Source organism: Equus quagga, chromosome 9, assembly GCF_021613505.1.
Source record: "Equus quagga isolate Etosha38 chromosome 9, UCLA_HA_Equagga_1.0, whole genome shotgun sequence".
NCBI classification, from domain to species: domain Eukaryota; kingdom Metazoa; phylum Chordata; class Mammalia; order Perissodactyla; family Equidae; genus Equus; species Equus quagga.
Window position 1 is genome coordinate 93,071,273 of NC_060275.1, and position 24,672 is coordinate 93,095,944.

At 37.3% G+C, this 24,672-nt stretch overlaps 1 protein-coding gene across 3 annotated transcripts in view; it reads right to left on the reverse strand.

Moving 5' to 3' along the window:
- SPEF2 (sperm flagellar 2) overlaps nt 1-24,672 on the reverse strand; it is a 176,448-nt gene that overhangs the window by 100,585 nt on the left and 51,191 nt on the right. For 2 of the 3 annotated variants that reach the window (XM_046671896.1, XM_046671894.1), the window contains 3 exons: nt 20,683-20,851; nt 2,157-2,376; nt 531-685 (listed from right to left, as the gene is read on the reverse strand). In XM_046671896.1, coding sequence (XP_046527852.1) covers nt 531-685; nt 2,157-2,376; nt 20,683-20,851 — 544 coding nt within the window. Of the gene's footprint in view, nt 1-530; nt 686-2,156; nt 2,377-20,682; nt 20,852-23,891; nt 24,009-24,672 lie in introns of those variants that run through there. The other variant, XM_046671895.1, reaches the window with a different exon arrangement.

Genomic DNA, 24,672 nt, shown 5'->3' on the forward strand with positions numbered 1-24,672 from the left:
ATCCCCTCTGCCCGTTGTCCCTGCTCTGCTCCAGCAGGCACCTTGGCCAGTGCCCATGGCCAGTGTTGGTCTCCAACTATGAGTCAGGGACTCTGCTGTTGGCTGCTGCCAGGCTCTCACTAGTGGAATTTCACTCCAGGAGTTGGTGACTAAGTGAACTCCCCCAGAACACTCATACCCCACCCCCTCCAACCCTCATAATTGAGCCCCTTCATCCCCTTATCAGTTGGAGGCTCTTTGCTCAGGAGAATGTCTCCAGCTGATGGCAGCTGGGTTCAAAGCAGGCATACTACCCTTGATGGTCCAACCAGGGGAAGTATATGGAGGGGGTGGAATTTTCTCTCTTGTTATATAAGTACCAACATGACATCCTTGATTTTGCCTCTTGGCCTATAAAACCTAAAATATTTACTCTCTGGACCTGTATGGAAAAGTTTGCTAACCTCTGGTCTAGAAGATCTCTTAGATTCCATGCAGCTTCAAATCTCTAATAAACAAGGTGTAGAAAAGAAAACTCAAATCACACTTGCCTGACTTTCTTTAGCTTTCTCTTGCAGAACTAGAGAAGCCTTTTCTTCGGGTTCATTCTGAATTGGTAGGGCCTCTGTGATTTTTTCATTGTCATGAAATGCTTGGATAGCTTCTTGGACAAGAGTGTCAATAGAAAGTATCTGAATAGGAAAATCTAACATACAAAAGACAATTTTATTAATAGCTGTTCATTTAGGAAATTGACATCATTTTCCTCTGTACTGGCTTCACCCTATAACACTGTCTTTAGGACCCTCTACAACTGTCATTTGGATCAAGCTGCTTTTTTTTATTATTTTGCTAAAATTCATACAACATAAATTTAACCATTTTACAAGACAGAATCAGTGGTATTTAGGTCATTCACAATGTTGTCCAACCATCACCACTATCTTGTTCTAGACAACTTTCATCACCCCAAAAGGAAACCCTGTACCCACTCCCTATCTCCCCATCTCTGCCCCTGGCAACCACTAATTTGCTTTCTGTCTCTATGGATTTGCCTATCTTAGATATTTCATATCAATGGGATCATACAATATGTATGATTTTGTGTCTGGCTTCTTTTACTTAGCATCTTGTTTTCAAGGTTCGTCCAGGTTGTAGGACGTATCAGTATTTCACTCCTTTTTATGGATGAATAATACTCCATTATATGGATATACCACACTTCATTATCCATTCATGAGGTGATGGAAATTTAAATTGTTTCCACCTTTCAGCTATTATCAATAGTGCTACTATGGATATTCCTGTATAAGAGTTTTTTTTTTTTTGGAACACCTATTTTCAATCATTTTGTGTATATACAAGTGGTAGAACTGCTGGAGTCATATGGTAAATCTTTAACTCATTGAGGAAGCACCAAACTCCTTTCTAGAGTGCCTGTGCCATTTTATATTCCCACCAGCAATGTATGAGGGTTCCAGTTTCTCTATATCCTAACACTTATTATTTTGTTTTTTTGATTATACTCATCCTAGTAGGTGTGAAGTGATATCTTATCTTGCTTTTGTCAAACTACTTTATAAGGAGATCCTTCTAGCATCTCAATAATGACCTACCCTTCTCTGCCTTGGCATGGTACAAGATGGACTGGCCTCAGTGCAAATTTTGAGTTTTTCAGTGAAAACAGTAATAGGTATTATTGAATAAAAACTAATTAAATAGATGGAAACCTGTGATTTTGCTTCTAACTGAAAGAGCTTCTACAGAAAAAGCCAAAGGCTCATTAAAGGGAAAGTGAGAACTCAAAAGATGTGAAGAATTAAAACATTTACAATATTAAGTTGATTTCTTTAGTACTTGTCACAAATTATTAATTTCCCACATCTATGAGGAAAAGTTGAAGACTTGTTATTTCTCTTTATACTTTGCATCATCATTATATAGCATACCCATATATCCAGATTTGCATGGGGCAAGCCCAGTTTATGATTCTACTCCCAAAAGTGTTGGCCTTGGATAATTAATTATATGATCACTCTATTATAAAATTTTTTTATGACAATTTCCCAGCGTATTAGCAGACCCTCATGTATGTTTTCTACAGACATAGCTATTTGCAACTACAGTCAATGTAAATAGAATCCAATAAATTAAAAAAAAAAAAAAAGAAACTCTACCTTTTTGTAGAAACTTTACAGCAGTAGTTTTTCCACTAAATGTTTTCCCCAATAAGCATCCTTTAATGGCAAATGAAGGTAATTCAGGTTCTGCTGATTCAACTTGAGGAGGAAGAGATTTTTCAACTAGTCTGCGAATTACATGGCCCAATATGCAATTGTTGGAAGGTGGTAAACTATCAACCATTTCTTCTGGTAAGGCCCACTCTCCAACCATGTTCTGCAAAAATAACAATGAAACAAACAAAACAAAATATCCTTAAAAGTGGAATTTAGGCAAAAGAGAAATTTGAATATTGAAAATAAATCCAAATTATAGCAAACAAAAGCTAATCAATACTACAAATCATTTTTATTACAAAAGTGAGTAATAATGATAATACCTTCATATTAGAGAGCAGAAAAATGAGTTTCCTACATAAAAGTAAAAAAAAAAAACCAAACTTCTAAAATCTTTAACAGTTTATGAAAGTAGACACACTCAGTTGAGACAAATTGTAATCTACATTAAGCAGTAAGACACACATTGATACTATCATCGGTAAACAGATAATAGACAGTAATAGTTTATCTGCTATCTTACGCAAGTACTACACTTACTTTAGAATATTTTGAAATAAGAAAGATAGAGGAGAACTTTCAAGCTCAATATGGCATCCTCTAAGTCTATGTTTGACTCCCAGTTTCTTCAGATTTCTTGCTGAAATCATGATCAAACAATTAGAGGGAAAAAAATTGTACAGACCACATTCACTGACCTCCATGCAGTAAAACTAGAAATCGATTTTGGAAAGCTATGAAAAATATAAGTAGTTAAAAATTAAAAGCATTCTTTCTGAATAATTCTTGGATTAAAGAAGGAATCAAAACTATAAGTGTCTGAAAAGAACATTAAAACAATAGATTTAGTAAAAATATGGGATGGGATTAAACGGTACTCAGAGGAAAATTCCTAGTCCCTTAGCCTAAAATGCCTCAATCTAAAATAAAAAAAGAAGGCAAATAAACAAACTAAGCATTAAAATAGGAAAAAATAATTTTAAAATAATCAAAAGAAACATGGAAGAAGGAATTCCTAAAAATGGAAATTGATAAATTAGCAAAACTATTGAGATACTTTTTATTGATATATTTCTAGAACTTATCTATACTAATCATGACAAGGAAATTGCTACTAGTTCTGAACAAAGGTGAAGAATAGCAAGTACCAATTCTGTAACATAATAGGAAAGAAGGTAACATCAGATTTTAAGGAGAAAAAACCCTTAAGAAAATAGTACGTATAATTTTACTATAATAAATTTGAATTTATTACTGTATGGTAAAAACAATATTTTAAGAAAGTACAAATGATTAAAATTAATTTAAATAAAACATCTAAAAAGATAAAAGCCACGAACGAAATGGAAAAGTTGCCAAAGAACTATCCCTGGGAAAACTGAAGACTCTGATGGTTTACAGAAAAATTTTCACCCCTTAATTAAACAGAAATGTAAATGTTGTTTAAAGTCTTCTGGAGTATGGAAGAGGATGGAAACCTTTCCAGTTCACTTGGCAAAACTAACATAACCCTGAAACCAAAAAAGTATCAAAGATAATGACAAAAACAGCATCTAAAAAGAAAACTACAAGCTAATCTCACTTGGAAACATTTTGCAAGAATTATGGATACAATATTAATAAAATCAGCATTATAGTAAGAGACAATAAAGATACTAATTGACATCTACCACATACTTACTATGTGCCATGTACTGTTGTTTTCATGAATTATCTCAAATGATTCTCATATAACTCTTATGGAAGTATTATTATTATCTACCTGATTTTGTAGAAGAAAAATTTGAGAATTACAGAGGCTAAGTTACCTGTCCAGGGTCACAATAAATGGACTAGCCTAGATTGGAACCCAGGCAGGGAGATGCGAGGACATGTTCCCATAATCTCTATGCTACACTGAAGTTGTCTCACCATGACTGAATAAGCATTATTTCAGGAATACAAGGAAGGTTAAATACTAGAAAACCTATCACTATATCACATTAACAGGTTAAAATAAAAAATAATAAAAGCCTATGATCATCTTAACCAAGAAGCATCTGATGAAATTCAAAATTCATTTTTGAGGAGAAAAAAATATAAATAAAATTAAAACAAATCCCTTAATATACTACCAATTGTGAAGATGACTTCCCTAACACTCTCTGGACCCGCGTGTAACAGTGAACCAAAGTGAACACTACATTTTTCCATTAAAGGCAGGAATAAGAAAAAGATGCTCCTCATTAACATTAATAGTCACATTATTCTGGAAGTTCTAGCCAGTGCAAATAAGAAAAAGAAAGAAGTAGCAGTGTCCCGAGAGTAAAAGAGGCTGCTGTGGAGGTGAGTTCCTGGAATAGAGACGGCTGCGGTGAACTGAACTGCTAGTGCTTTGTGGTGGTGGCAGTGGTGACAGTTTCCTCATCAGACCTTGCTGTGATGGTTCTGATCATTTCGCTTGGAAGTTTAACCCTGAGCCTGGTTCTCAAACCCACCTCCTGATTCACTGAACTACCCAAAATAATTTCTTTTCTGTTTCCTCAGCAAGAGTCAACATTTTTGCTCACAATTAAAAACTCTGAAAAGAATTACTGGAATTATCAAGAAATATACCGAAAGCCTCAAAATTCTACTGAAGAATATAAGAAAAATGATCTGAATAAAGGGCAAGTTAAAAAGATTCAAAATTATAAACCATTTAATTTTTCCCCAAATTTATATGACTTAATGTAGTGACAACAAAAGTGCTAGCGTCAATTTTTTTCCCTGTAGGGTGATAAGACAAATGATTCTAAAACAGAAGCAGAAGAATAAATATAATAGATAAAAATATTTATTTAAAAAACTTAAAAAGGAAAGTAATAAGGGAGGGTTGCCTTACCAGATATTAAAGCACTTATAAAGAATACAGTAACAAAAAGAATGAGTTTAAGAAACAGAATATTCAGTGGACAAAAATATAAATTCTAGAAGCAGATCTAAGTATATGTAAGAATTTAATACCTAATAAAGTCTATATTTTACATTAGCAGAGAAAGAACAGATTATTTTACAACAGGTATTAGAATAACTGGCCATATATCCAAAAAAAAAGTTAGATATCCTTATACTTTTCATGAAAATAAATTCCAGAAGAATGAAAGATGTAACCAAGTAATCAAATCCTGAAGGCACCAAAATCTGAATGAACACTTATATGTTCCAGGACGGTCTTTTTAAGCATGAAGGCCACAAAGGAAAAGGCTGATAAATTTGATTATACAAAAAATAAAATATTCTGCCTATCCCCAAACACACACACATTTAAAAATAAAGAATAAAGGGAAAATGTTTGCAACATATACATTTAACAAAGGTTTAAGAGTCTTAGTATATAAAAAGTTGTAAGTAATAACATGAAAAAGGACAATATCCTGGGGCCGGCCCTGTGGTGCATTGGTTAAGTTTCACATGCTCTGCTTTGGTGGTCTGGGTTTGTGGGTTTGGATCCTGAGCACGGACCTACACCACTCATCAGCCGTGTTGTCACAGTGACTCACATATAAAAAATAGAGGAAGACTGGCATGGATGTTACCTCAGGGCTAATCTCCCTGAAGCAGAAAAAGATGAACATTGGCAACAGATGTTATCTCAGGGCTAATCTTCCTCAGAAAAAAAAAAAGAGAGAGAGAAAATATCCTAACAGAAAAAAAGAAGGCACAAAAGATATGAACAAGAAATTCTCAGAATAGGATAAAATGGCCAATGAGTTTTTGAAGAAATGTTCAAATTCATAGTAATAAAGATATCCAAATAAAACAATGATGCCTCATATTTTGCCTAATACAGAGAGAAAGATTACTCATACTCCTCATTTGATACTGGAGGGAGAGTAAATTATTACATTGCTTTATCATATTTTCTAAAGTGTCTAAAGTTGCTATAATATCACTGTCATAAAAATAAAACACAAAACAGATAAGAATTATGATTTAATTTATACACAAATCGCTGACTGAAAAATTAGGTAAGATGGTATTTGTCTGAGGCCACTTGAAGATTTTCAAATATTATCTTTAGTGCATAGAAAACAAACTTAGTGACATGAGTAGGTGACAATTTCATTGTACAGATATTCCATCCACCGTCTACCAGAAACAGAGTAGAAATACATGTCATTTATGACATATTTTAAGATTATTTGGAATTAGTACATATAATCTATTTATCACACTATTCAAACTTCAAAAAACCCAGGTGTTTTGTTTCAGTGGTGCAGAAAATGACAAATTCCAAGATATATCAGATTTTTAAAAACCATGTAAATCTTCCCCAAATCTTATCAAAGACGATCAGTTCTATTTATTAAAGCATTTCCTCTATCATATCATTTGTCCCCAATAAACTTTCTCCCAATCATCTTAAATTAGTCTTCTTAGTCCAAATAATTGGGATAGGAAAACATGAGCAATATCCTTTCAAGGAAAAAAATATGAGCTCCCCTAACAGCATAGGTTCTCAAGAAAACCAAAGAGGGAACAAAAACGAAATACACAGCACATTATATTTCTTTAAGAAACACTGGCCAGCTTCTGCTAGTCTGAACTACCTGTATTGACTCAAGTCAGATTTTCTTTTTTTTAAAGGAGGAAGGTATATGTCTTTGTCTTGACTATACGTCAAGACATTTATATATATAAAATATATTTATATTGATATATATTCTATATGACAGCATAAATATTTACATGCATCATATATAAATAAATATATTCCTATGTTCTTGCATTTCCTTTTCAATATTTTCACATCAAATATCTGACAAAAAATGCTTGCTCAGAACTTAAGCTGTCAAATTTGATTAGTGCTGTAGATGGCTTGTCTGGTTTTGTACCAGAATTTTCGATATGACACCACCAGAGATAAGGATATACCTTTTGCAACAATAAACAAACAAAAAATGTGAAGTATTTATAATAGGTTTTTCTTTAAAATTGGTGGAATATTAATATATATATATAATGATATTTGACCGTCACTTCTATACAAACTACTCTTTATTTGTAAAATTTATTTCGTTTTAGTTAATTCCTTTGGTTTTTCTAACAGTTCTGTGCATAATAATTATATGCATTGTTTAAAATTAGGTAAATAGTGAATGGATTTGCATAATTATTGATTACTTCATAACTGGTTACTTGGCTCTAGTTTCATTCATTGGGATTGTTTATACTTCTAATTAGACAAATGATCATTATTTTATGTAATGTGACCAATCAGAAACTAACCAAATAAAAGACATAAACCAGAGAAATTGTCATTTTAAAATAAAAAAGGCTATAAGTCCAAGGCCAACGTTAAGCGGACAGTTTACAATGTCCTAATGTTTTTGCGCCATGCAGTCATTTAATTCATTCTAAAGGAAACAGTCTGAGACTTAAATCAGATGACCTGGGTTCCCACAATGGTTCTGCTACTTGCTTGCTTTGTACTCATCAGTTCTCTCATCTTCACATGATAATAACATCTATCTCACAGGGTTGTTGTAACGATTGAGTGAAATGCTTGTGTGAGTAAACTAGGTGACTGCTGACTTTAAATGCTTAGCTGAGAAGTTCTCAGGCTGCTGCTGGAGGCACATATTGTGCCACACAGGAGGGGTGATAGCATCCACATTTCTGCCCAATGGGAGAAACCGCATTCAGCTTGTACCTCAATCAGAAAGGCATGCTTCCTCACAAAGGGGTCAGAATAAAGCCCTCTTTCACCACTGAATTAGTTGTAGAATGTGGCCAAACACAATGGGATAGAATGTTAACTGTGAAGAGACCTGAATGCTTAGGTTAGGTAAAGACTGATGCCTGACCTAGAGAGGTAAGCAGATCAAGGATTTGGTGGAACACATTTTGTAGAAGCACCCGAAAACTACAGTTGATGAAATTCCTAAGTAAATACCAAGGATAAAGGGTAAGTCAAGGTAAACATCTCAGACAGGTTGGAACAAGAATATGATGAGTGAAAAGGAGGTCAGAAGAACTGGAAAAGAGGGAAATTCAGACTAGAATGAAGACTATTATTTTAACTACAATGAGCTAAAGAGATTTTACTAGTTCATTAGTGAAGAGGACCCAGAATTTTTTACCAGGCCGCTGTTTTATATGGTTTGTTATATATAATTATGCTAATTACATAACAAAATTATATTATGTAAAAACCTGTATGATGGAATATATAATTCTTACTTCTTCAGGTATTGTTATAAATAGACATATTAGTTTCAAGACTCTGATGCTGAAAGTGGGCAACATCAGGTAAACATCACTTGGTACAAACTTTTGCTTTAATAAGACACCTTTTCTGTGTAGATGAGCTGCATGATACTAGAACTTAATGTAAACTGTCACGCATATATAATGAATAACTATTAAGATGTCTTTATTTTAATATTAATATTTTTATTGTGACTGCATAAATACCATCAGAATGCATTCTTGAGAAAGTATAAGTGCAAGACTCAAGATCCACCAACACCTAGGGGTCCACCTGTCCCTATGAATTCTTGTTTACCTACACAGAGATCACGAAATTACAAGAGTAAACAGCCTCTGCCCTTGGTCAAAAGTCACAATCTGTTCACTAGTACTATTTTTATTAACTTATCTATATTGACCTTTCCAGAAACTGAATGCTGAATCCCTGTGACCATAGTATCCGCCTATTCTTCCTGTCTTCACAGATTACATGGACTTAACACTCCACTTTCCAGCCTGGGTCCAATACACTCACATGGTTCTCTATATTGTGTTGCAAGTACCTCATGTTTATCTGGACTTCTGATCCTGCTTACTCACAGTCTGTCATATCTTTTTTGTTTCCTATGGCCCAATGTATCAGTATCCTCAGTACCCTTATTATTAACCATGGCTAAAAGCGTCATGAGCATTTACAGACAGCATCTGCTAAGGAACAACGTGCTTGAATGTGGGCTGAAGTGCACACTTCAAGGGCAAGCCCAGGATCTTCCATGTTCAGTTAGCTAGATTCCCTCCTGGAATGGAACATTGCCCAGGTGGTCGGACGATGCTGCTGGTGGAGCTTCATGTTTTTCTCAACAAATTCTGTTTATTTCTCTGCACATGTGTCCTTGGACCAAAGCAAATGTACCTCATTCTCATTTCTTGCCATTTCTGAAGGTCCAAGTTGAGAATGGAGCTTCCTCATCTAGTCTTTTAAAGAAGGGGTTCACTTTCTCAACTTGGATAAACAGAATCAGCCTTAGGAGATATTCAACAGTCCATATAATCTCAGTGCCACTAGCACAACATTCAACAAACAAATAACACTGGGTTATGCCAATGGTATTTAGTAGTGACCTTCAAATGTGATTTTTGCAGGGTGGTGGTCCTAGTCTGAAAGTATACACAATCCAGTGTTTATCTCCATAATCTCTACAACTTACCAACATCTGCATGACCTGAAGTGCCTTAGATATTTGCAGTTTGGTAGGCTCTAAGTGTCTCACAATATTACTGATGCCTCCAGAAAGACAAGACAAATGCCTTTCCTTTAAGAGAGAGAAAGAACTTCCTAAGGGATACAAAACTTAACACTGTTTTTGGCACCTGCTAGTTTCCTTGGGTTTCCCTGAAATGTAATCTTTTTACCTATAACTTATATATGATTAAACCAATAACAGACAGATTATCTTGGTACAGTGGCCAACGGACTTCGGGTGGAAGCTTCCAATAAACTAACTTCAAGAAACAGCACAGATAGTAACTCCAAAAAATGAGGCTTACGCGATAGCTGATGCACCACAACTCCACCTTACCAAGACATTCAAGCTGCTTAAATCTGTATCCACTAAGGCTGGCTTTCTTTTGGCAAGCTACTCTGAAGGAAGGGAGCAATGGATGACAATCTGTGATATCTGGAGTACAACTAAGGCTTGTAGTAGCAGCTTCAGGGGTTATTGTAAGCCATTACTGATCCTCAAATGCCAGGGGACATTATATTTATGTTCATCATGATGGACTTTTTTTAGCTATTCAAGGCTTCCAAGTCAGCCACTTCACCAAATTTCTCCATTCTTTATTGGTCTGAACCCTGTGAACACTTCTCGATCTGCCCAGCTTGTCTTGGAGCACAAATACCACTTGTACTGCATCTTCTAAGACAGAGGATTTCAAAGGTTTTTGACCAGGACTCTCTATCAGAAATATATTTTACATTGTTAGTATTTGTGTACAGGTATATACAAAACAGAAAAAGAATTCATGACATTCTTATCCTTAGTACTGGTGATGTGCTTTATTTTCTATTGCACTGCAGTGCAGTATATTGTATTTATCTTATTTTGTTGTGTTTCCCATTTTTAAAATAAATTATGATTGTGACCCATAAATTAATTTCATAATCTAGTCTCAATCCATTGTTTGAAAAACAAAAAATAAAGGCTATTTTATTGGACAAGACACCAGGAACTCTCAGTTCTGATTTCACGTCTTTAAGTACCATTTTGGACTTATCTGTCAGATATCACAAATAGGAAGTGTAAGCCCTTAACTTGTGTTAACAGTGAATCAACCGAGAGACTTACATAGTAGGTATTTATCAAAGCATACCTTAAAAATAATGATACAATTCTCAGTGTAATTTCTCCTAATTGGTGGTAATTTAAAGATCCAGCACACTCACATTTTTAGATCTTGTTTGTATGATTGTTTTTAGATCTTAGTTATGGGTTGCTTATTTTATGGTACCTTTGAAAATAATTTTTTATACAATTACTGTTTTTAATTTTTTTCATAAGGTAAATCCATAAAAATTCTTATCAAATAATCTATCAATTATGATTATTCAAAATACAATAAAATTTCAGGCCTATTGAAAAATAGACCAATAGTTACAACTCTTCAACTCATGGTCAAATTGTATCCAAAGGAAAAGTTTTAGCGAGTGGGAGGTGAGGTAATTTGTAAACTTTAGCCCAAACACCTTGGGAAGAAAATTATGTCTTAACCAGGCACAATTCAATTGCCCATTTATAATATTCTAATTCATTGGGCAATCCATATATTTCCTCTTAAAGTCTTTTAATCATACCTAAGATTGATATCTTCATCAGTTACTGAAAAATTCTGATGAGGCAGGTGACTCTTGGTAAAACATACTTCCTGAGCTTAGTTTGGTCTACATGCTTGAAATTAAATGAGGTCATGGAGAAAATACAAAGATAGGGAGACTATAAGTATAAGCTCACAGTTCATAGGGTCAGGTCAGTTTTGAGTTAATACTTTTAAACCAACTGTCGTCAATGCATACTTCACAACTCAGCTGAAACGCATCCCTTCCAACATGCTCCCGTAACCTCCTGTGCTTACCCACGCTTATGCTCAGGAACGGGTTTTCTCTCATCCCCACTAAACTGTGAGTACCAGGAGGGAAGGATCTTTATCTTAATCAACTTTATACCCTCAATATATAGAACAGTGCTGGCACATAGTACGCACTCAACATTTATTGATTGAATTAATGAATCAATCAATCAGCAGTATAGGCTCAATATATGTGAACTAAATAAATTAGTGAATACATGGATATTAAATTTTAGTAATTTTGACTAAATACAAAGATGACTTAGATACCCAAATCAGACAGACAGACACAACCCAATTCAAAAGTTAGGTACAAGATCAGAAAGGGTCATTCTCACAGGCAGAAGTTTCACGAATCTACACACTGTGTATGAAATTAGCTAATCCTGGAAGCATTTCTATTTTTTGTTTGTTTGTTTGTTTGTTTGTTTTTGGAGGAAGATTAGCCCTCAGCTAACTACTGCCAGTCCTCCTCTTTTTGCTGAGGAAGCCTGGCTCTGAGCTAACATCCGTGCCCATCTTCCTCTAGTTTATACGTGGGACGCCTACCACAGCATGGCTGCCAAGCAGTGCCATGTCCGCACCCGGGATCCGAACCAGCGAACTCCGGGCCGCCGAGAAGCGGAACGTGCGAACTTAACCACTGCGCCACCGGGCCGGCCCCTGGAACCATTTCTAGAAGTAACAACGTATAGTATGATTTTGAGAGAGCTTCTCCATTGAATCAAGGCATTCTTTTACATGGCGGCAAAAGAATCTCAGTTAAAATGTAATAAATTATAAACAATTTCTAAATTTGCGACCTTGGAAGAAGCTCTGCCAGAGATTTAACAGGGTCCTGGAGAGGCCAAGAGCAGCCTGTGTGAATGGGTAGGTAAGATCTCCTCCATGGCTGGCTGTTGGTGACCTGGTTAATTTCATATTCCTAACTGGATATTTTCCCTTAGTCTCCTAAACTAGGTTGACCCAACCATGTGCCATATGACTGGCAGATAATAAAAATAAGCTGAAGACATTCCAGCTCTGTTTGTGGCAATTGCCTAGAGCCTCATCCCTTTGCTTCCAAGCCTTTAATCTGAGTCCTGTTCTGTTCCAGTTCTGCCTAATTTCCAACCTGCTGGCTTTGTTTTCATTTTCTCTTTTGGTTCTCACTCAATCTCAGCTTTGATCACTGGCCTACTCAAAGGACTTGGCTTTAGCCCATCTCTGCCTCTTTCTGTTCTGGCCACTTCAGTTAAATTATCTTGACCATCTTAGTTCCAGCTCTAAGAATTCAACCCCTGGCATCAGCTCTCCTGGCTGACCTTCTGTTTGGGTCTGTCTTGTCTCCTACCAGAGGGAATCAGATATTACAGAAGCACATCTATTACTATGGCAACTTGGAAAGTCTAGTGGCTATATTCCAGTTTCTGTGCTTGGGAATTTGACACTCAGAAGAAAGCCCTACTCCACAAGGAAGTACTAAGGTAAAACTTTATAGCTTTCAGAGCCTCTAATCTTTGCCTTCCCTTCCCAGACTTTCTCTCCTCCAACCACCCAAAAACCCTGAGGCAATCTGGAGGAACTGTCTAAACTTGTCATTCATATTTTAAAATCCCTGACAACCACCTAGGATTCTCAGGAGTAGCAGAAACGGTGGTTGGATTTCCTGCTTGATGGGGAGTTCAGCTCATGTAACCTGGCAGCCCTTACAGGGTTTCTTGACCACTGTATGGGACCTGCTTGATAGCCAGGTTCCAGTAGAAAGACTGACACTGCCACATACTGCCTTTGACAAGGAGGGAGAGAGGAGACAGCAGGTAGCTGAAGTGCAACTGAATTCTGACTTCTCACCCAGAAGCTGTCGTAGAATGGGCTCCGTGTCGGGGCCCAGCTTCAAGGTCTCAGAACAACTCGAAAAGACTAACATGTCCTGCTGAGTGAGCTTGGCAGACTGTCTAAGTCACTTCACCTCCAGCCAGGTCAGAGTACAGTTAGCTACCTGGCCATACCTTCCTGCCAGACAGCCTGGCCTTCAGCTTCCAGAGAAGCCAGGGGCATGGGAACATACACCTCTCTCTGACACTGGCAGGGAAGGTGCACCTCCAGAGAAAAGTTATGCCTCCACGCCCCTCTGTGCTAGAGTGCTCAGTCTGGGCCACACCATAACCACTGCCAGGAAATGCATGGGAGTGAGGCAGAGGGAGAGGTTAGCTCTACTTTACTTGCTATGCTGAGCTGAAAACTGTTCCAGCTAGAAGTGGATTTGTGAATAGCCAAAGCCTGTCTGTCTATCCATCCCATGGTTAATTCCGGCTTGTCGGAAAAATCTGAAGAATTGGTCCTAATCCAATAATGGCTTTCACTCAGAAATCTGAACACTTTTGTCCCAGCAGGAGCCTTCCCCAATCTGCCCTGATCCAATATTATAGAGACAGAAATGTTTAATACTAGCCTTTCACAAAAGCAGATCCAGGGCAACAGATCCTATCTACCTCATGCTTATTTTGGGAGGGAAATTCAAATTGGCCACGGTCAATCACCCAGTGTGTGACGAAGATCACTGTCAAAGCCTGTAGGCCCACACTTCAGAGAGCCTGGCACCTCACTGTGCAATCCAATCACTCTAGCTTGTAACAAGTCCAGAAGCTCAAAAAACTCACCACTAGCAAGCAGTGGCAGGCTTTTTCCCCCAAAACTTTGAGCTACCAATTACTTACATATCAGGCAGCCAGAAGCACCGGGCTGATACTCTGTCTGGGAGGTTTGATTACCAGAGGCAACTGAGACTAAGGCACTCTGAAAGATCCTCTGTCCTGAAAACTTACACTTCAGTGCTACTGAAATTCAGTGACAAATCAGATGCAACCAAAGAGCAGGGGCTTGTGCTTAGCACTCTGATTCTAGAAACGCTCAAAGTGACTCACTGAGGAGATGAGTGGAGGAGTAGCTTATTCACTTCAAAACAACAGGATTCTATTCTTGGTTCTATTCTCTGCCCTGACAAGCCACTATGGCCCTCCCGAGGCATTGAACATAGGTGCACTGGAAATTACAGCAGCTGTTTGGCTAGCCCAATGCTTTTCAAGGCTTAATTGTCTGGGTCTAAAACAAATTAAGATTCTAAGGCTGCTGCATTTCTTCTGATCACCAAATGTCCTTGGGACAGGATCACACTGGACTTTATATCAGATCTCTCCCTGTGCCAGGGCCACCAAACAATTGTTGTGGTGGTGGCCACCCTATAAAATCAGTAAAATTCATTCCTTAGTTGCTCAAACTATGCTTTGTTCACCAGGGAGGTGGTTGTTTCCCTCAAGATCACTTCCATACTAATTTCTATGGTCTTGCTGCCGAAAGAACTTTTCCAGAAGCTTCTACATCCAAATTCACCTATCTGCTGCCATTGCTTAGCCAGGGACAGTCAGATGGACAGAGGTGGTTGGAATTTCTCCGAGGTCACAAAATACAGACACTATGACTTGCTCTACCTATCTTGTCACTGCACAATTCACATAGAAGTTTTCCACACAGAATACCCTCTCTCATAGTAATGACCGTTGCTATCTCTTTGTTTGTTTCACTGCTAAGGTTGATTCCTCAAAGAGGTACAGACCACCCACAAAAAGCTTAGAGGTGGCACTGACCAATGTATGGAAGATGACTATAGGTCCAGTGTACCAAAGAATATGGCTGACAGGCACTGTAAAGGAGAGGTGGGGTAGAGGGGTCTTTCAGGTGGGAGAGTTTCTGGTTCTCAGCCTAAAATATCTGCCCCACATCAGAATCCAGACTTTCTTGGATCCATTCAAGTTTCTTGAAATTATCAACCCATTGTGTTCTTGTTATGTTTATCTGCCAAGACATAGCTTTAGAGTTTAGATCCTCATAGCCTGCTCTAAAACACGAGGTGGGAAGTCTGAGCAATTGCTTGATGATAATCTGGACTTGATCGATAGAAACTGGCTCCTGTAGCTGTCAAAGTAAGTAGAGGATGAATCAGAAACTCAGTGTAGGAACCCCAGGGAAGCCTTGACCATCTTTTATCTTGCCTTGCCCCAGATGGGAGGAAGCCTGGAAGAGGAATGTCTTAATCTATGTGATCAAGAACAAATAAAAATGAGTGGTGGCCATTCACTTGAGTCTTATTCATGCCATCCAGGACTCTTCTCTTTGGCTATGTTCTTCTCACTCTTCATTCCATTCCACTTCTATCTGGGTGCCAATTCTTTGACTTTGTGAAACATTTCTCAATTCTGGTTTAATACCTTGAACCTGATACCTGAATTCATCTATTCCTACCCTGGTTCTCTAAATAACTCAGCTTGTTTCCAGTTCTAGTAATTTGAAGCCAAACACCTTTCTCATGACACAAGCACCCCTTCCATGCCTTCTACTCCATAGACACAAGTCTCAGACTTCTGCCAAACCCACTCCAGTCCTCTGAAATCCTTGGCCTACAACAGTTAGAAGATAACCTTGTTTCTTGGCAACCACAGGCCCAGGGCAACCATGCTCCCTTTGAAAACTAATACATTGATATTCTTCTTTGTAAGTTAGCATTACTATGCTTGGTCATGAGTCAGTATTCTAGGGCATACAGGTGACCTCACTAAGACAGAGCCACACAATGAGATCTAGCCTTAAAAAGCCAGACAGATCGCCTTACTAGTAAAGGAAGAATTTAGGGAGTTGGAGGCAAAACTGAGTAAGTGGGGAGCAGAAGTTGCAGCTATGAAATGGGTAACACAAAAACTAAGTAAGAATGCTAGTGGGAATATTCCTTTCAGTACCAAACTTCTTTCCTAGCTCTTATTTTGGAGGCTGATCATGATTCTTGTTACCTATCTTGGGAAATGTTTGCATTTTAGCAGATGCCCCTGATGTCTTAATCCAAAGGAGTGATAAAGTAAGGCAATGGGTACAATGGCAGGCAGAATTTTTAAAGAATGGCCCGACAGAATATCTCAACTCCAAGATGTAAGTAAGCAACTGCTCACAAAAGTCAGCTATATTACTGCACATCTGAAAATAAAAGATAAAACATCATATCTTCAAAATTAAAAGGTAAGGCATTAAGACTTCCTTCTCAGGAGGGGAAAAGAGAGGCCAAGAAACAAGCAATTTCACTTGAAATGAAAGGTTCCTACATTTGACTAGTAAGTTTGCACTTTGAGACATTTTATGTCCTGAACAAACATGTATGTTATGGACTGAACTGCGTCCCTCCAAAATTCATATGTTGAGGCCCTAACCCTCACCGTGATGGTATTTGGAGGTGGGGCTTTGGGGAAGTAACTAGGTTTAGATGTGGTTATAAGGGTGGGGCCTCCCATGATGGGATTAATAGCCTTTTAAGAAGAAGAAAGACCAGAGTTCTCTCTCTCTCTCTCTGTTTCTCTCTCTCCCTCCCTCACCCACGTGAGGACACAGCAAGAAGGTGGTTGTCTGCAAGTCAGGAAGAGAGTCCTCACCAGGGAACCAAATGGGCTGGCACCTTGATCTTGGATTTCCCAAAACTGTGAAAAATAAATTCCTATTTTCTAAGCCATCCAGTCTGCAGTATTTTCTTATGTGGGCCTGAGCTGACTAATACAATGTATATCTTTTAAATTAAACAAAAATCAATGATCTATTCACATGATCTTAACGCTCATTGACAAAAATCTATCGCTGGGCTTGGATCACTTATCCAGTGATGTTACTTGAGTGATACAGCCTTCAAGGGGATATTCGGCTTAGAAGAAATCTGATTAAATAATAAGCTATGAAGATTAGGTCATTCACTTGGAAGCCAGGGAGCAGGGCAAGAGCTAAGCTGGAGTGTCCACGGTCAGAAGGCAAGTCTAGAAAACCACTGGATCAACACCAAAGGCTAGAGTTGGAGAGTTAGAAGAAAATAGTGTCTGGAGCCTTTGGGTCAAATAGGCCAGATGAGACTTACACAGGAAGACAACCCCATGGCCCGTTTATTCTCACATTCCTATTCTCCAGCAGAAAAAGATCTAGAGATAATAAATGTCATTGTATAAACAAAGCTGGGAATGGGTCGTAAGAGAAGTATGAATGCTAAACAATAACATATACAAATATGTCTTAAAGCCTAGGTAGTAGAAAATCATAAGCCAAAAGTTCTGTTGAACAAAATGTGCATTATAACACACACTGTAGGGCTAACCCAACAACCACAGCAAACTCAACTTAGGGAGTAATTTTTCACGAAAAACAAAAATAGCAGCAATTAAAAACTATGACCAGCTTAAGACAATATGGATGATGTGCTGGACACAAAACATCCTTCCTCCAAGTTGTACAAATTCCAACTACAACTTGTTTGTGGGCATGCACAGTAGAGCCCTGCAAAGCACCACATGCTTTGTGGCAGGACTTCTCAGAAAAATCTGTGCCTGCAGGAAACCACGGCCATGAGCTAATTTTAGTTTATAAATACTAAATTTTAGTAACTCTCAAACTCAGTCAGTAGGTAACTGCTAATAAGCAGCTTAAATATAAATGGAATACTCTGGAATTGTGAGTCATTCAGTAAGCACCATATAAAGGACGTGCATTTGACGGAGTTTGGGGTTTACCAGGAGGAATCCATTGCACGTTTGAGAACTACTGGCTTCTGGGTGGGGGCAGTGCTGCCAGTTGAGCTAGATTAGCTGGGCTGCTGGCTTAGCCTGCTGCCCATGATCCATAGGGTGTTCAGGGGTCCTCACCACTCTCCACTAAATAACTCATTGTTATCCTGTGGCAGTTGCCTGGCAATCCCAGTGGAGTCTGACCGCCCCATGCTGCTGCTCCTGTCTCCTTCTTAGGACAGATAAATGATATTTCAGGCCACACCATTCCAGGACTACAGCTCTCTCACGTGCAGCCTTTCTATAAATAGAGCATGATGATTTAGGAGATAATGTTAAGAAATAAGAGTCAAATTTTGGCCACTATATATGACATATACATGAGAAAAATTTTGTTTTTATGCCAATTTCTAGGTGTAATACTTAAAAATTTTAAACATAATAGCTTATTCTAACAGAGCTTTAAAAGTATGGGTTCAAAACAGAGTGGTATCTGTTCTTCAAGGATGGCAGGTATGGGCATTAATAAAGTATGCTAAGAATATAAACCTTTTGAATATTAATTTCTAAATTATGCATTTACTTGAAGGATTAAAAATCCTGAGCAAATTTAGCACTGATAAATGTGGACAACTGTTCCCTTTAGCTAAGCCAGGATGTATGGATCTTCGGCCTCTTACAAAAGACTATTTAAGCCAGATAACATATTTTACAAGTTGAAACATTCATTTTTTACTTGCATGCAGCAACATTTAACAAGTACTTGAAGAGACAAAAGCTCTAATAATAGGAAGTGATAACAGGATAGTTTACAGTATATCCTAACACCTGTTTATGGTATATTTTACATCATGTAGTCAAAAGGAACAGAGCATATAAACACATATCAGAAATCCTAAGGTAATTTTCATTTCTAGGGAAACAGCGAAGGCTATAAACAAAATGAACTACATTGCCAGGCCTTCACATACTCCTAACAAAAGTTTACAGTTTCCTGCAAAAGAAACATACCAGCTGCTTCAGGATGTGGGTAAGACAAACATGTTCCTGTGGTAATGATTTCTCAAACAAGAAAAAAAGTTATAAGACAAATCTTTGCTAAGCTGCAGACTACCAGATCTTCTGATTTAGGAGAGCAACAAGCATAGACAGAGCTGTTTAAGAAATAATTTAGAAATAAATATCCCATGAATCAGCAAAATCTGTCAAATAAAATGCCTTTTAATTTACAATGGAAAGCAATACCTTCACATATTTTGATACTGTAGAGCATTTTATTATGTAGCATTATACTCTAGGTGGACAACTAAAAGTATAATGTAAAAGTAAATTCTACAACCATACAAAGTAAATACGCACATCCCAGAAGGTTCTAGTCAATCCTTAATAAATGATAATTCTTTTAGTAATACAGATACCGATTCATCCAATTAAAATACGGTACACATTTAGTTTCTCATAATCGCATTTTCTTTCCTTATCTTTTTATCATAAGCTTATCGTCTTTCACTGTTTACATATTAGTGCTATTTTACACTGTGTCCTGTTCATTGTCATTCATTCATTTTGTTCATGCATCCTTTCAACATTTATTGAGTATTTGCTAAATAACAGCAAGTGATTGGGTCCAATCATCTTTCCTCCTCTTTTTTTCATGTTGTACTTACTACCTTTCTGGAACTCATTCAATAATATTTCTAATAATAAAAAAGCCTCATTCTTCACTCCATTGTTGTTGTCTACCCAGAACTTCTGTCTAATACCTATTAATTTTACATCTTTCCTCTTAAAGGTGAGATGAAGTGGGGTGGGGAGAGCAGTGTGGCAAGGGAAGAAATTAGTATGTATTATTTGCATCCAACATGCAGTGCACTTGGCTAAGCGTTTAATACATATTATCTTAATAAATTTCACAACAAAATAAGTAGGTAGATTATTATCCCCAATTCATAGATTGGGAAACTGAGTCCTTTAGCACTTAAGGAACTGGGTGCCTAAGGTCTCAGAGCTGGAAGGTGGCAGTGCCAATAATGGGACCTCGCTCTGTTTACTCCAAGGGCTTTTCAGTAGCTCTTCAAAGAAGCATAGTTGGCATCCAATACTTTTTTTTAATCTTTGAATACAATTTTCTTTGAATCTATGCTAGTCGTAAAACTCAGGCCTCCTCCTCTTCCATTTGTCTCCAAAAATAATATGCTTTTTAGATAAATTACTAGAGAAATACAAGAGTTTTTGAAGCAAAGGAAGACAGCTCATACAAAGAAAATTGCTAATGAATAAATTTAAATAATTTTAAAATTCTGAAATCTATCTGCCTAATGTACTATGCTTGATTTTTTTCAGACCACTCTTCTAACATTACTGAGAGTAACAGATAATAGATTATGAATAGATTAGTATTTAAAAGTTAGTACTATAAATGCAAATTAAACCAAGGGGAAACACAAACATAAAATGTTCATTTTCATTAATAGGGATGGAGTGAAATAATATCACAAAATTAATGTTAAAGATCACCATTTATTATGCTGCATTCTCTCTAATTATTCTGTATGAGTATATACCTTATAGTCATCATAATCATTGCTGTCTAGGAAGTCTCTTTTCTCCAGTTCTATAAGTTGTTCCACAGAGGGCTTAGCTGATAGATGCTTAATAGAGGCTTGGTCATATATGGGCTTTCCATTAAAAAACAGTTCCTTCCAATCACGCATCAACTTATGCGGAATCAGACTACAGCAAAAAAGAAAAACAAAAGGTAGAGATGAATCAATGGTTAGTCAAACATATATCTTAAACCTTAGTCTTTCTATTATCTTACTCAGTCCTCAGGGTCTGCAGTTTGAGGCCAGGGATTCCACTTGCTATTCAAGTATTCCTGGTGGCTAGGAAAATGTCTGGAACTTAGTAGGTTTGAATGAATGAATGTTACTTAAACGTACTGGTTCTTCAAACTTTCTTACTGACTGTGCACCAAAAGAACAATATATCTAAAAATAATGAGCACCATCATAAAACTTAGGTTCTTTGATTTCCAGCTGCGATATTAAATGGCCAAACAATCTCAGGAAATCATTTAAATGCTCTAATATCAGTGTCCTCCTATGCAAAATAAACAGACTGAATACCTTCCAAGGCCCATGTAAGATGACATTTGATTTAAGTATTTGCAAATAATTTGTAACAGAAAAATCCAACATATGGTGCTCTTATTGTCATTACCCATTTGGTAATCTTTAAAATTATTTTTCAGTATTTTTTCTACTTAAGTCTGATGAATGACTAGGTGGTAATCAGGACAGGGTAATGGGAAAACAGCTCCAAGAGGAAAAAAATGTGCAAAGGAAGGAAAGAGCCTGACATAATTCAGATGCACTTCTCTAAAAATAGTTGGACTAGAGCTTGGAATTCAATTTAAAAAGCAGTATTTCACATATTTCATTCTGATATATGCTACAACATGGATGAACCTTGAAGACATTTTACTAAATGAAGTAAGCCAGACACAAAAGGACAAATATTGCGTGAATCCACTGATATGAGGTACCTATAACAGACAAATTCATAGAGGCAGAAAGCAGAACAGAGGTCACCAGGGGCTGGGAGGAAGGGGAACGGAGAGTTATTATTCAATGGGTACTGCATTTCAGTTTGGGATGATGAGGAAGTTCTGGAGATGGATGATGGCGATGGCTGCGCAACAATGTAAATGGACTGAATGCCACTGAACTGTACATTTAAAAGTGTTACAATGGTAAATTTTATGTTATGTATGTTTTGCCACAATAAAAAAGTCGTATTTCAATTAAATACACACCTTCAAATATAATCATATTATACTTTCCATTAATAAAGTATTTATACCGCTAAAGGTTACTTTATACAGATATGGAAGTTTAGACATTAATAAGCTCAGGCATAGAAATATTTTAAGATCAGAATTATTGAAATGGCATTGGCTTCTATGGTGAAGTAAATGATTAACAACTTATTTATTGTCCAAAACTTACTGTTGCAGTTACTGGATTAATATTCTATTATCTGAATATTAAGAATTTTGTTAAGATGCAATGTTAAAAAAAGTCAGTGCATGTAAGTAGACTGATACCAAAAATATCCCTGTGCTTTAGAAAAAAATATACTGATAATATCTTGTTTAGTGAAGTACATAGAGAGATTAACATGAGTTATTTTGACTGATAGTAAAAATTAATAAAATCAACATACATACGTAATTATTGTATCCAGTTGCAACTAAAAGACACTTAAAATTTTAAAGCAAAAGCACCTTAAAAGTTCTATATCAATACCTCTGGAACTTTAAAATTTTATGTATTTTTTTCATTAGAATAAAAATGGTTTAGTATAGTCATAGTCTCTATATTAATTTTGATGAAGCAGGATTTATAGAGTAATAAAAGGCAGACTAGTCTATGCCTCTGAGAAATATTACAATCAAACTAAATACATATAGGAAATCCTCCACTTACTAATAAGTAGTGCTCTGTAAATTGATTTTTAAGTCACCTATTTGACATAGAAGCAATACTTATACGGGCTGAAAAGAAGGCTCTAATTTGCCTCTAGGACAGTGGTCACCACCTGGTTGCTTTCATGCTGGCTCCAGCCAGTGCTACTGAGGCTGTCTCTACAGTTTCTCCCAATGAGAGCATCCACAGAACTGGGATGTAAGCAATTCGTTTCCCACACTCTTCCTTCCAGGCTCTTCCAGGCTGGTGTCACGGGATCTTTGGTGGTCCTTGACTTGCAGCCGCCTAACTCTGCCTTTATTGTCAAGTGGTGGTCTCCCTGTGTGTCTCTCCTCCATTTCTTATGAGGATATGAGTCATATTTAAATTAAGGTCCCAGCCCACCCCAGCATGACCTCATCTAACTAATCACGTCTGCAATGACTGTTTCCGAATAAGGGTACATTCTGAGGCAGTCAGGGTTAGGACTTTAACATGCCTTTTTTGGACACAGTTCAACTCAGATATAAGCATCTACATATGGCCTTTTTACATTTAGTTTTTACATTTACTTTCAGCTTTTCCTGGCTCTTGGTATGAAGAGTGATTCTTTTATTGAAATCTACCCATTTTCATATTATGTTGCAAGACTCTAAATCTTAAGTAAACCTTCTGTTCTGGCTGGTTTTTCTGACATTGCTCTGGCAAGGGCAAGAGAAGGTGCCATTGTGTTACTGACAGTTATGGATAGAAGTCTCCACTTGGCCTTCCTTGCCACCCAAGGGGAGAGGATCCTTGTTACTGCTGGGAGGAGGTGGCAATTTGGGCTTCCCTCATGTCTGCACTGCTGTGAGTGTGGCCTTGTGACTTCTCGGCTATGGTGCAAGTCCTAACCCTTCGGTGGGCCTCCTCTGACACTACTCCAGGGGGGAGGGGAGGAGTGCCCATCACTGCCAGGTGGGGTGGGAGTCCATGCTTCCTATTTGGTCTTCTCAGACACCACCCTGGTGGGTGTGCTGGGGTCCCTTGTTACAGCCTCATGAGGGTAGGAGACAAGGCTCCCTACTTGGTTTTTGACGGCACAGGTGGGATCGGGACCACATTGCTTTCTGTGGTGTTTGCATGGAGTAGAGTGGTTATTGTCAGAAAGTGTTCCATTGTGCTAGGCTGCTCCTTTGGCTAGACAGGGCAGGCTTCTGTTGGGGTTATTATTGTTTTTCTGCACCGTTGGCATTTCTATGTTGCCAGAATATTCAGCTCCAATCTGGGATATATGAGGCCAAAAGAAAACCCAGGAAGCTTACCACTGTGTCGTTCCTCAGGTCCTGAGGTCACTCGCCAGGCTCACTTCTCTCCGCCTTTCAGTCTCTGTTAGTTTCACACATAACGTCCAGGGCTTTTAGCTGTACTTAATGGGAATAGGGAAGAGGGCATCTACCCTGTTTTCCCAGAGCAGAATGAAGTTTGTCATTATGTCTTAATTTTAAATTGTGGGCTTTTCTGTGTTTAAAGAAATCAACCTGCTTTATACTATACTTTTTTCCCCTTTGAATTATCGTAGTTTATGTGTTTTATATTTAAATCTCCTACTTGTACCCTCTTGTAATTTAAATCTATTTTTACCATTATAATGCTTTGTAGTATTTTTCCTTTTTAACCTTTTTATAGTTTAACTTCCTCATAATTTTTTTCTTATAATTTCTGAACTTTTGAATTTATATTAATCTGAAAGTATTTTTAAATATTTACTCCTTAATTTCTTTCAATTTTCAGTGTTATTTTCTTTTTCTCAATCTTGTAGCTTATTAGTTTTATCTTCAAAATGTCCTCACCATTATGTTATTTCATTTAGCAGTTTTTATATGGCAGTGGGTCAGAAACATGGCTATGGCCCTTATCGTGTCTAAGGTGACGGGATGCTCTCCGCCTCTTCTGTCTGACCCTGCAGGTCATCTTTTCACTGTTGGTTCTCAAGAAGATCTCGGTCTGGGTAACTTGAAAAGTATACAGATTTAACCGATTGCTTTATCCTTGTCCTTGTGGAATTACCATCACTCAGATCTATTATTGTGTCATTCCCCTTCA